General features: G+C 38.9%; 2 protein-coding genes across 5 annotated transcripts in view; both read right to left on the bottom strand.

Annotated features, from left to right (window-relative positions):
- Positions 1-13,626, bottom strand: part of LOC128368517 (microfibril-associated glycoprotein 4-like) — an 80,712-nt gene that overhangs the window by 28,851 nt on the left and 38,235 nt on the right. The gene's annotated exons all lie outside the window — the stretch shown is intronic.
- LOC128368491 (noelin-2-like) overlaps positions 1-13,626 on the bottom strand; it is a 32,097-nt gene that overhangs the window by 6,187 nt on the left and 12,284 nt on the right. For all 4 annotated transcript variants that reach the window (XM_053329330.1, XM_053329322.1, XM_053329337.1 and 1 more), the window contains 3 exons: positions 8,560-8,779; positions 6,357-6,463; positions 40-216 (listed from right to left, as the gene is read on the bottom strand). In XM_053329330.1, coding sequence (XP_053185305.1) covers positions 40-216; positions 6,357-6,463; positions 8,560-8,779 — 504 coding nt within the window. The remainder of the gene's footprint in view (positions 1-39; positions 217-6,356; positions 6,464-8,559; positions 8,780-13,626) is intronic.

The raw sequence follows: 13,626 nt of genomic DNA, 5'->3' as shown, positions 1-13,626 counted from the left end.
GTTCATTCTCTCATGTTTGTACTCTAGCCAGACTCCTACCAGGATGTTGCTCTGGTGCTTGTTGTAGTAGAGTGACCCGTTGTAGACCACATGGCCGGTTCCTGCCCAAGGGTGGGGCAACAGATGCTGAACAAAGTTCTGCCCCTTGGTGAAATCCCCCATGGTTCTGTACTCCAACACACGTCTGCCTTTATAGTAGCCATCCATCGACCACACCTGATGGAAGAGAGAAGAAAGGAAAAACAGAGGGTTCAACATTTTGGGAAATACACTGATTTGAGAGTTAGATGAGAAGGTTGATACGACTCTGATGACTGAACAATAAACGTGAAGAACAAAAACAGAACTGTAAAAACAAAAAGCTGCATTTTAATGAAAGTTAAACAATCATTTAACATGTTAATTAGTGAGATTTAGAGGTGTTTTTTACTGTTGGACACAGTCCGCCTAGTTGTTTTTCCTTGTTTCCAGTCTTTGTGCTAAACTAACTGCTCACTCTTGCTTAAATTACAGACATGAGAGTCGTATCAATCTTCTCACCCAACTTTCTATGCAGGATGAACACCCACTAAAGCAACCCACTCTCCTTATTTGGAGAGAGATTCCTAATAGTCAGCTGATGTGCTCACCAGCAACTTGATTAGATAATGAAATAACGTTTGGCTGTTGGCTGCACCCTCAAACTTTTCCCCTGTTGCTCGCCATACTCCAGCCAATCAGATCAAGGTAAATCAGTCACTGTGATCCAGATTTTTAAATGTTTACCTGCAGCTACATATTTTTTCTCTCTTTTTCTGTTCCTACAGTAACTGAGCTCATCCAGCAGCATCCATTTGAAGTCTACCTGGTGAATGTAAGTCTGATATAATCTCCTTTTAACTCTGTTTTAGTCTCCACCAACTACTAAAGGAAATATTTTACTCTTAAATTGCTGAACACTCCAGTATGTAAGTAAGCTTGGCCCTTCCTTTTTCTGTCTGCTGCTTTATGCTGAACAGAAAAAAACGTTCACTAAAAACAGCCGTCTGCTAAAAGCCAAAAACAAAGAGAGCAATAAAGTAAACTGAAATGATAAAGTTGTGGGATTGACAGCTAAACAACGAGCTGAAACTCCTGATAAAGCGTCTCAGAGTTGAGGAGAAGAGCAGAATTGGGTGATAATTAGACACTATTTGGACAGTTGCACATTTTTCAATAAATTGGATTTTTCCACAGAATATTAAATATGATGATTTTTGATTGTTGTTGTTTCATATGAAGCTGTCCAATAACTTTTTAACATTTGACACTGTGTTAAAAAGGAAATATCTCCCATACGGGTCGGTCAATGTGTGTGTGCCTGTGTGTGTGTGTGTGTGTGTGTGTCCTTTCTCAATATAGAAATATTGATTTTTTAAGAAGTGCTTTCACTTCAAAATAATGATTGTTTCTCTTGTGATGATACGGTGACACTGCTGCTGACACTGGAGGTCTTTTCTGCTCGGTAATGCAAAATTATGATTATTATTTTTCTTCTAATAAATATGGGCAATTTACCCCAGGTATGGAGAATTGATGTTCACCCCCACCCACCTCCTAAATCAGCCCGACCTAAATAGAAATAGCTGCCTGATGAAAAGTAAAACCAGATAATCTGAGAGTAATGAGAAGAGGTGGTAAATATAGGACAGAGGAAGCAGGGGGAGGAGGGGGAGGGGGGGGTGACTGTGAAAGAGAAAACTGCCAGCAACAAACGGACACAGAATGGAAAAAATGAAAATTGAGAATTGACAGCATGGAGGATTAATTACCCAAAGAAGGACGAGAGGTGAAACATGAAAGAAAAAGCGAAGAACCAAGGTAAAAGAGAGCATTGTTGGCGGGATGCTCATTATTCCCTTGGCAAATAGAGAATTACTGTGGGCAGATGAGGGAGCAGATGAAAAGGACCTTTTTTTTCATGGGTCAAAGAAAACATTTTTTTTAAATCACAGTTAATTTGTAGTAGCAATATTTAAAATCGCTGCTGAATGAAAGACAAAGGTAAATGATTGCAGTGATTGTGACGGCCTTCAGTAACACACTCTTTAACTAAGACACAGCTTGTGATTTACAAAGACAATGAAACAGACTGATTTCTCTCTCTCTCTCTCTCTCTCTCTCTCTCTCTCTCTCTCTCTCTCTCTCTCTCTCTCTCTCTCTCTCTCTCTCTCTCTCTCTCTCTACCTCATTTCTCCTCTAAATACTTCCCTTTCCTGCCTATTTTTCCCTGCTTCACCAGCTGATCTGATGAGGCTTTCTTTGTTTAATTCCCTATAAAACTGTGTTTCAAAGCAACATGAGTCCCTTTGTTTTCTGGCAGCTGTAATCTTCTCGCACATGAATGCACTATTTGCTTTATATAAACAAGCTCCAGACGCTGATTATAAAACAAACGGTGCATGTAAGAGAGTGAAGTTTTGCTTTATCTTGGATTCGCACCTTAGTTTTAGAGATTTCATTTCTGCTTCTTCCCCCCCAAAATTCCTTAAACAATGGGTAAAGATCTTTTTAAATGTATCGTAATACAATACTCTCATACTTTGAAATAACTTCCTACTGTGACTACCCTGTAATACATAAAAACAAACCACAGTCCTCATTCAAATTTAAATACATGTTTTAAAATCAGACTTTTTTTTGGTTTACTCACTGCTGCTGTCAAGCCAAAGCAAGCAGCTGTCTTCAGTAAAAATTAAAAGGTAACAGGACTGTACTTATATAGCACTTTTCTAGTCTTTTCAACACCTCAAAGCGCTCCTACACTACATTTCACATTCACCATTCATACACTGATGACAGGAGCTTCCAGACAGGCTGACCAAACTGCTCACCAGATGGAGATTAACTATTCACACACATTCATACACTGTTGGAGCAGCCATCGCAAGCAATTCAGGATTAAGTATCTTGCCCAAAGACATATCGACATGTGGACTGGAGGAGCCGGGGAATAAAACTGCTGATCTACCAATTGATGGACGACCACTCTACCTTATGAGCCACAGCCCACGATTAGTCAGTTAATCGATTGACAGAAACCTAATCAACAAAATGATCATTACTACAGAGGATAACATTATTGCTTTTGTGAAATCCTTTCTAATAGACTGGCATCTGATTAAGCTTTAAAGTCGTGGATTCATTACTCAAACCACCAGCCTGCCTCAATTGTATTTTAATACCTCACCTGTACCTGAAACAACACACTCATATCAATACAACCTCTTGTGTGTTTTCTAATGCAGTGCAGTTCATTTGAGCACTTGCTAACTCAAACCTCTAACCTCTGAACCAGCTAACTGAAACCTAACCCCAAACGTAGTAGGCAGAGCGACAGGAAATACAATTTGAAGGGGAAACCGTCTTTGACACAAGACTGGCTGAGCAAGAAAATGAGGTGTGGGGAAATAGAAAGAGAGAATTTCATGCTAAAAGGACTTTAAACATATCCGCCTGATTTGTCAGCCTGTCGAAGGCTCCTAGTATTAGCTTTGTCTGAGCTTAATGTATTTTTCACAGAGTGAGGATTGTGAATATTTCTCCTCCTTCTGACAGTGAGTCACTTGATGGCCAATATGGGGAGAGGGCTTCATTGTAGTGACTCATTACTCTTTTAATGTACTCATGGTCACGTGAGTATTCATCCTAATGGCTCTGTTGACCTGTCTTATCTTTTGTCTTTTCTTTCTTTTTTTCCCCATCTCCCATTATAATTTTTCTTTTTTTATTGCCTCTTCTGCTTCTTTCATCACGTCCTACTTGTCTTCCCCAACTGTTGTCCTTTTGATCAAAATCTTCTCCCATTTCTGCTCCTCTCTCTTTGTTTCTTTCTCTTTCTGGCCACCCCCTCTTTCATTTTCATGTTTCCCATCCCTGCTTATCATCTCTTCACCAACGAGCTCCACTCTTTCTCCCTCTCTTTCTAATTTGCTGTCTCCCTCTCTCGTCCTCTCTCTCTCTCTCTTTCTCACACTATCAGTAGAGACATCTTGACAGTTCAGGGGATATCCACACCTCGGCAGCTGTTCTCAAATACAGCGACAGGTGTGTGCATGCGTGTGCACAAGTATGTAAAATATAATGCGTGTACATACACACGTATTCACACAGTCATGAGCTAATGAAGAATTCATAAATGCCAAACTGAGACCCTGTGAAGATACTGCAGTCATGGATACCAAAGCAGAAAGACTTTACTCACTCACTGCATGTGCGTGTAGTGCGGATGCTCTGAATATGTGGCACTACAGCTCCATGCAGCTTTAACTGATAAAAAATTCACAGATGGATATATATGATTGTATCTGACTTTATTTCATGTAAAGCACAATTTGAGATGATTTCTGATGATTTTTGATGTTCACTCTCAGCTCAAAACCTTAAAATCATGAGCAGATAAAAATGTAAAAGATCATCTGCACATATGTTAATACTTGTATTTGTATCCAAATTTACTGAATGGTAAAAACAGCTGGATTTATTAACACAATAAATCAATATATTAACAATCATCTGATATAATAATGAAATGTAGTATAGATTATATCAATAGTAACAAGAGTGCAACAACTGTCAAAGTCTCACAGTCTTTTTTTAAGCCGCCATCACCATGCAAATATATTAACAGAAAATATATTATCTGTAATAGATCATGTGACTGAAACTCATCTCTGAAACATGTGTTATGTGCTTTGGAAAATGTTCAGAAGTAAAAATGAAAAATATGTTGTGATTATGACTCAAACAGGCAAAAAAACATTAGGTGATATATTTGATTTTAATGCCGTAATAAACTAAAGGTCTTTGAAGTGTCAAATCCACTTAAATTCAACAGCCGACTCTGAGCTCGACACAGATCTGAGCCACTTTTTGCTTAATGTTTTGACACCAGTCCAGCAGCTAAAAACATCATGTTTTAGTGAGTTACAAGAGAGACCTCAAACAAGAATGAACACTGGACTTACATTCATTAGGTGTAAACATGACTCTTATGTGGTAGGTGTTGTTCTGTGTCTGCTGGATGTGTAAATCAGCTGCTCTCAACACATTAGCCACAACAACTGTATCTATACAGTCTATATACAATCCAAACAGTAAGGCTCTTTGCATCAGTGCATTCAATTTGAAATACAATAAGTCTCAGCTTTGATTTCAGTAGGTTTACATCAATATAGAAAGAAATGTGTGGAAGATATATAGATGTAGCCCTTTAAAGTTTAGGGTTCAAACTTAATTGGACTAGGGTTGCAACTAACGATTATTGCCAATATTGATTGATTGATTATTGATATTGCCATAGTCAATAAAATGTCAGAAAAATTGTGAAATTGTCGACCAACAGCCCACATTAAAATGACTTGTGCCATTTCAACATTAGTTTATGCACCAAAGAGCTCACACACGGCTCAGAGTTACCAGTTAGCAGGAGGGAAATGCATCCACCACATTATTTAAGTGACCACATTCACCAGTCTTGTCAATTAACGACTGTACTGTAGCACTCAAAGGACTCATACAGAAACAGGATGAGGAGAGGCTGCAGTAGCTGGAATGAAGTGATAAAATTGCTGTTATTCTGAAGAATTGACACGTCAATGCTGGGATATTGGGCGATGCCGTTTAACAATGTGGTGTACGTCACCAAGAGGGTTTTCATAAAAGAACAATGAGTGCGTGTGTTTTGACAAACATCATGTTTGTGTGCTGGTGTGTGTTGCCCTTTAGCTCTCCTGGATATAAACGATACATTTTTGGTAAGAAAACACAAAATAGAAAAATAGAAAAGTCCACAGGGTTCCTTTAAGCTTGACTAAAAGCAAAATAAAAATAGTTTTTATTGGATTGCAGCTTTTTATAGTTTCACTGGCTTCAATCCAGAAAGAAAAGATACAGCTCTGTATTTGAATAAAATGCAATAACTGGGATAAAATGCAATAACTGGGATACTACTGCTGCATATAGCTCCCTCTCATCATCAGGGAGAAGCTCTAATAGGGAACAGGCAAGGGTCACCATGGCGATATAAATCACACCTGGCAACTGGGAGACAGTCGCCTTGACAACTAACTTAATATGCGCTCCCTCAACAGAGAGGGTGTGTGTGTGTGTGTGTGTGTGTGTGTGTGTGTGTGTGTGTGTGTGTGTGTGTGTGTGTGTGTGTGTGTGTGTGTTGCATATGGGTGAAACTTGTAGCAGCAAAGACAGAGTGCACCCACAAGTCACGTTAAAAGTAAGCCAGAAAGAGACATGAGGAAGAAATACAGAGCTCGGGTACCTCGTGACCACGTTCCAAACACCTGCTTCACTTGTCACACACACACACACTGTACACCTACCCTGTTATCGGAGCTGGGAATCATGGCGTCAGTCATCCAGGAGCCAAAGCGGGACCCCGAGGCTCTCACGGTGATCGGGTTGCTAACTACTGTCAGACGACCACAACCTGTCAACATATGATGAACATATTGTGTTAAATCATGTTAAAAGATCCAAAAAGTGTGACTTTTTATATGTGAGAGATGTAACAGTGTGTATTTTTACCAATCTCGACTGAAATTCAAACATTTTTTTATCGAAATAAAAATAGTTCGTGTCCTGAGCATGAAGCGTGCAAGAAATGTGTTTGGAGGAGACATGACTGGAGCAGTTGCATATGCATGTATCTTCCACTCTGACTACTTATAACTGTCTGCATAAAACGAATCCTTTTTGACAGTAAAGGTAAAGTTTTCATTTTCAGTTAAATCTCTTTTTGTATGCATCAGCAGCTCTCTGACCTCGACCTCAAAGTGTTTTACTGTAGCTGCATAACTTTGACCCAGTGTTTGGTTTATTAAATGTTCTTTCACTGAAAACTGGAACAATAGCTGCAGTCAGCCTAGATTCAATAGCAGCTACAATGGATTTCAATTGTGACACATTTTTACTGCAAAAATAGTATGAAAACATCTGCAGGCATATCTCGAATCACTCCTCCAGCATAATCAACTTGTGCACTTACCACCCATAAGCTGAGCGTGGTCCAACTACACAGGGTTAAATGCTTCTGCTCCTGTTTTTTATTCTCATGCATGACCCTGTCAAACTGATGTGAGAGTACCTGCCTCCTGCTTCTAACCCTAAACATAACCCTGTTAATTAAATCAGTTTGATATCTTTATACAGAACCATTACCTGACCTTTTCATGTGCTTGACAAGAACAAAAAAAAAAGTCTACTGTCATAATGCTTTCCTATTAAAAGGAGCTCTTATTTGTGGTTATTTCACAAAATGTTATGAGATTTTGTTTTTTACTGGTTATTTAAACTGATAAAGCTGTTTCTCCTTTTTTACTTGCAGTTTATATTCTAATTAAGAGTGTGTATTATCAGTAGTGAGTTGTTTTTATCGTGTTTACTGCCTGAGAAGAACCCATTTGAACCGTCCATAACGTGACTAGAAATGTTCACTTCACATTTTGTTGAGACACACTGTTCTCTATGCTGATTTTGTTTTTTTAATGTTGGTGCCCATAAAAATGACTAGATTATTTTATTAATCCTTTTGTTGTGAACCCTTTTCTTGTTCCTAAAAAGACCCTAACCCTCTGTTTATCTTGTCAGTTATGAAGCATTACTGTTCTCACAAAGGAGTAAAACAGCTATTTAGTTTTTGCACTTCCATAAATGTTCTTTTTAAATGGTCAAAATTGATAAAGCAGTGGCTGAAATACTGTATCTCAGCCTAGTTTCAAAAATGTTCTACGATATTCATATCATATCAGTTACTGTATTGTAATTCTGAGTTTCTGACTTGTGAATAACATTCGCATCAACCTCCAAGTTTTAATTACATCTATTGAAACTAGTTTTTTCTGAATCCTCAAATATATTCGACTGTGCACTTAATACAGAAGTGCCTGCAAACCAAGCAGACATGGATGCCTCATGTCAGCCAAAGTCTGTCATTCAAATGAATTAAAACCAAATTTAATGGATATACTGTCATTCTATCAATTCACAGTATTTTAAACTCTCATATGACCAACTCAGTTATCCTACAACCCCCTGGCTGCTCTTTTTTTTAATTCTAAGGCTTCAAAAAGAAAGGCAGTGTTGTGCACTTCATGTTTGGCACACTGCAAATACGCTCTGTCTGATCAAACACTTGAAAGTTCTTGTCATGGTAAGGATCTTTCCAGTCCTTTTAATTCATCCAACAGAGGCTTTCTATCAAAGATTTTCAAGGCTCGAGTGCTATTTGTAAAAACCTTGTTGACATCATTAGGGTTATTTTATGTTACATTTTTAAAAGCTCCCTCAGAACCACAGAGGCCATTACACAACTGTTTTTACAGGCTAAGCAGTACTGATCGTGACAAGTAAACTCATCTCCGTGTGTATTATTGATGGAGTGCCTCTTGAAACCACTTGAACGCCATGCAGGCATTTTGTTTACTTCATGTAGAAAATACAACCTCGTGAGTTCCTTTTGAAAGCATTGTCAGTAATACATTTACATTTGTAAATGAGTCTTATTGCCCCTCCAGCAGCACATACCCAGTTTGTTCATGCAGCTGTGTAGCCGGGTCTCCAGCAGTAAAACCCTCTGTTGAAGCTCCTCGTAATCGTACGCTCCAATCTCTTCCTGAATGGCTGTCAGGATGATTGACAGGTTGAGCAGCTCCATGCGCAGGGTGGCCAACGTCTGCAGGTCCAGTCTGTACTGCTCCACCACTGACAGAAGAGGCCGTAGCTGAGACATCTGGCCCTTTAACTCCTGAGAGAGGAAGAAAAAGAAGTTAGAGAGGAGAGGGAGTGCACACTAATGTGCTTAAATCTGAAAACACATCTATCTTTGTCTCTCTTTCGGATGAGGTACCTCGCAGTGGGGCCACTGCTTCTTCTCAGCCATTTGAGGTAGTTTATACATCTGGTCAGGAGTGTGACTGCTTCTCTGTGAATGGTGGGCTTGTCTGACTGGTAAAGGACCCCAGAGAAGACTCAGAGAGCTTTCTGTCCAGCTAATTATGCTTTTTCCTGTCCTCACTTGTCTGTCCTTTAGCCAGTGAAATTGATGATCTGCATCATCAAGGATGTTTCAGTCTCTTAAATGCCTCTCAGAGGAGATGGGGAGAGAGGAGAGAGGAGAGACAAGGTTTCCAGAGGAGCTTAGAGCGAGGAACCACAGGTGTGCAGGAAACATCCTATTAATATGAAATGTTTTAGTGATTGTACGGTTGATATGATGAGACGGTAAAAGGAAGGGCTGATATCCGTTGTGGAATCTGCATGACTGTAATATTAATTCTGTATACTGTGTACTGGGGCGGCTGTGACTCAGGAGGTAGACCAGGTGCTCCATCACTTATCAGAAGGTCAGTGGTTCGATCTCCAGCTCCCCAAATTGCTCCCGCAGGCCATAAGAGTGAGTGTGAATGAGCAAACTCTACTCTAACTCAGTGGGCACCTCTCGTGGCAGCCTCCGCCATCAGTTAATGAATGTGTGTGTGAATGGGTGAAGACTGGCATGTAATGTAAAAGCACTTTGAGTGGTCGAAAGTAAAGAAAGGCGCTCTATGAATGCAGCTTATTTATATATATATATTTATTTAAATTAGACAAATTCCCTCTCCAAAACCAGATTAAATGCACCAACAGCAGGTCTAGCATTATTCATTATTCATAAAATAAAAATGATTCAATGAGGTTATCATCTGAATGATAAATAAATTATATCATTCTTCATCAGCTACAAGACTTCGTGTAGCTGATAAAGTCTTCTCTGTTCCAAATGCATCTCAGCTCATTTAGGAAAGATATACAGCTATATAGCCGTATACAGTTAAAGTTATAATCATCCTATAATATAATACCAGCAGAGTATCCTGCTTACTGTACCTGTGGTATCTATCACTAATGTTCTGTCATGCCTGTAATAAGTATTAGAGTAGCAATCATCAATTAATTCATTTATAATTATTCATTATTTCTACACATTTGATGCTTGAGATGCTATTCATTGTGAGTAATTGCCTTCTTCTAAAAATGATCCTGCAGTGAACGTGTATGTCCAATTTGGTAAATATAATTCCTCTATGCTTACGTCTTTCTATCTCTCGCTCCTCTATCTCGGATTGGAGAAGCAAAGATGCGAAGAAGACACAAAAAAAACGAGAGAGACCGAGAGCCTTGTTAGGCAAATGGAAAGCACCCCCCGAACATGCCGGAGGGACAATATATCCCATCTGGCCTGGGAACGCCTCACAATCCCACAGGAGGAGATAGAAGATGTGGCCAGAGGAAAGGAGGCCTGCATCATTTGTTACTAACATGACCCAGTTAAAAAGCAGAAAATTGGAAGAGAAATCCTTTCTGTCTTTCTTTTTTTTTATGTGCATTTTGGAAGCCAATCCCAGTAAGTAAGACAGCTTTTTCACGACGGAGAACTGAAAGTTTGAGAAGTGTTCCCTTAGTAGAGAAATCTGAGCCAGTGTGGAGAGAGCAAGACTTTTTTACTGTGATCAGTTTGAAGGAAGATCAATACTTTGTGTAAGGATTTATGTGTATGATATAGCTTGTGTGTTGCAGCAGGACTATAAAGGGTTGTCCTTTTTTATCTTTGACACTTCACCTTAAAATCCACCCAAAAAAAACCTCTTGCTGGGGAAGGATAGGAGATGGATTTGATATGGAAAAAAGGGATTAAACGGAGTGTCAAAAGCGAAGACAAAAACATTATCTCCTCAGAACATCTCACACCCCCGCACACAAACACAACAAAACATCCAGGAAACAGTCTTGGCACAGACAGTCAAACATTTTACGTGTCTAATCCCACCCCCTGCTATCTTCAAATCAGGACATAAATACATCTCTGACACCAGTTCAAAACTGTTTTCCAAAACTGTTTCAGCTTTAAATTTTGCATAAGAACAGAGTGAATATTTTCCAACTGCTTGGTTTGACATTTGACTACTTCATTGTCATCATTATTTGCATGTAGTTGTTTTACTATGACATTAAATACGGGTTTAAACTGATCTTGACAAAATACAGATCCATCCACGGACTGTTAGACTGTAAACACTCTACCTGGCTAATCCCTCCCCTGCTACGTCTGCTCCTTCATCTTCATCTCGCTCTTATCTCTCTCCTCCTGTTTCCCTCTTTTATCCCTCCCCTCTCTCTGCCCAACCTTTTACCTCCTCACTTATTTCACTTTGCTTATTCCTCTTATCCACCCCACCCATGGGGAAAATGGTAATATATAGTAAGACATCTTTTATTTTTCTTCTCCTTTTATCTTCTATCTCTCCCAAGTCCTCTTTCTGAATCTGTCTATCCGTCTTAATCTCGCTGTTTGACCTCATCTTCTCCATCTCCCCCCAGGGGGTAAAAATACTGTTAAGTTATTGATAAACTTACTGTAGTTGCACATTGCATTAATATTCACTAGCTCTGCCTCTGCCTCTCAGTGCCAAGGCAAAAGCCTATAACTGTGAAACCCCCACAGGAGCAACACACACACACACACACACACACACACACACACACACACACACACACACACACACACACGCGTGCGCGCATTCACACACACAGAGACACACAAAAACTAACAGTATAAAAACTTAAAAACAGACCCCAAAGCCCTGTGATGTTGTTAGGAAGATTCTCGGCAAAAGATGAAAGGAAGAATGGATTTATGGGGAGGCAGTAATGCTCTCTGTTTGGGGAAGTAAGGGATAATGTGGACAGAGGGAGTCAAGAGGAAGTTCCAGTTGAGAACCATTTCTATAGTGTTAGCCTCCAAGCTTATCAATTCTTTTTATTATTGATGCCGGCAGTAACCCTCCATCAATCAAATTCATCTATGCTTCTGGACACTTGCAACAAGAAGTAATCATGGCAGAAAGAGGGAAAACCGGTCCAAAACATGGCTTCATTACACGAAGAAACATGACAACAGTGCTATTGTAATGTCTGTAACTGATCATTTCAAGTAAGGGTGTAAACACCGGCAGTATGCTGAAACATCTTTCTACATAATATGGGTTAAAATTCCAGGAATGCCATGTACAGTATTTGACATGAGTGCCACTGCTCTCCATCCAAGCAGCACGTAGGCAGGGGGTCAGCCCTATGTTCCCCCATTTCTAAGTCAAATTTGAAGTCAAATTTTTTTTATTAATGGATAGCCCCTTGAGATAAACCATCTCGTTTTCAAGGGGATCCAAAATAAAACATATATTACAACACAACAACACAATCACAATCACATACAGCATGCATAAGGCTCTCAATTACCAACCAATAATATATAATGTAATACCAATCATAATGATATTAATATCAATAATAATTACAATAGTAATAATAATAACAACAGTAACAACAGTAGTAATACTAAGTAATGTTATCAATCTTAATATATACAACATGATATAATATAAAGTGTCACTATATAACAAATACACCACCACTATACTGTATCATACCATTATTATACACAGTACAGTAACAGTAATAATAATGTACTATGAATAATAATAACTAAGAAATGTTCTTCCCATCACAATTAGGCTGTGTTTTCTCGGGCCTACATTCCCACAGTACTAACAGGTAAGGCCATTCCCTAATGCACATAACGTGTTGTTGTTTCTCATCTATGAAAGACAAGCAATATTCTTCATTTTATTATTAAAGTGAGGGAACATAGGGCTGTGGGAACATAGACACGCTCCCCAGGCAGGCTTAGCATATATTTTCTTTGACTTGAAGAAAACGCTGTACCAATATTCCCTCATTTCCTCCATTTTACATGATGACAGACGACTCCCAGCCGACAAAACCTTTTAAAACATCCTGCACAGCGAGGGAAAATTAGCTTTTGCACACCCGAGTGACATGCATGCCTTTTTTTCTATTGTGTGTCTACACTTTGTTCAGATTCAGAGAGTGTCATCGAAAAGGTGCGATGACACTGAAAACCTGTGTAGAACTACTTTTTTGATCAGGAATCAATAAGGGAATGAATAAAGTATCGAACCAATAAGCAGAATCGATAATGGCATTGGTGTAAATAAAATCTTATCAATTCTCATCCCTATTAATGTGTGTATTTTCCTTGGGTTTGTCCTTTTGTCACCTCTGTCTGGGTCATACAGCATCTCATGCCTTTAAATACTGAATATAAGATTCTATACGGCTAATATATATCTATATGGAGTTTTTCAGACTAAAACATGGTCAGTAACATTTTCAAAAGTCTCCATGTTAGGGCTTTGAAAACCTCAGAGCAAAAGTTATGCCTTTTAAAATGAAATGATCCCATGTTCCTTTGTATTTGGTATGTACTCATTACGAAGAATACTGTGTGATGTCTTTGTGTTGTCTGACTGATGAAGGTCTTATGATTAAAATGTTTTAATCAAAACCAATAAGAGCTGATGTGTGTGTGTAAAAATCTAGGTTAAAACTGTACTAAATTTGGTTAACTGTTGCATGTAACCTAAATGTCTAAAAAACTTTGACTTTTTATCCAAAGTTAGGGCAGTTTTCACCTAAACAGTCACCAAGACACAAATCTCCACATAAGTACTTCCTGGTAACATTTCCTTTAAC

The sequence above is a fragment of the Scomber japonicus genome, chromosome 2, assembly GCF_027409825.1.
Source record: "Scomber japonicus isolate fScoJap1 chromosome 2, fScoJap1.pri, whole genome shotgun sequence".
NCBI lineage: Eukaryota > Metazoa > Chordata > Actinopteri > Scombriformes > Scombridae > Scomber > Scomber japonicus.
Note: the sequence above shows the minus strand (reverse complement) of the source record. Positions and strands in the feature narration are given on the sequence as shown.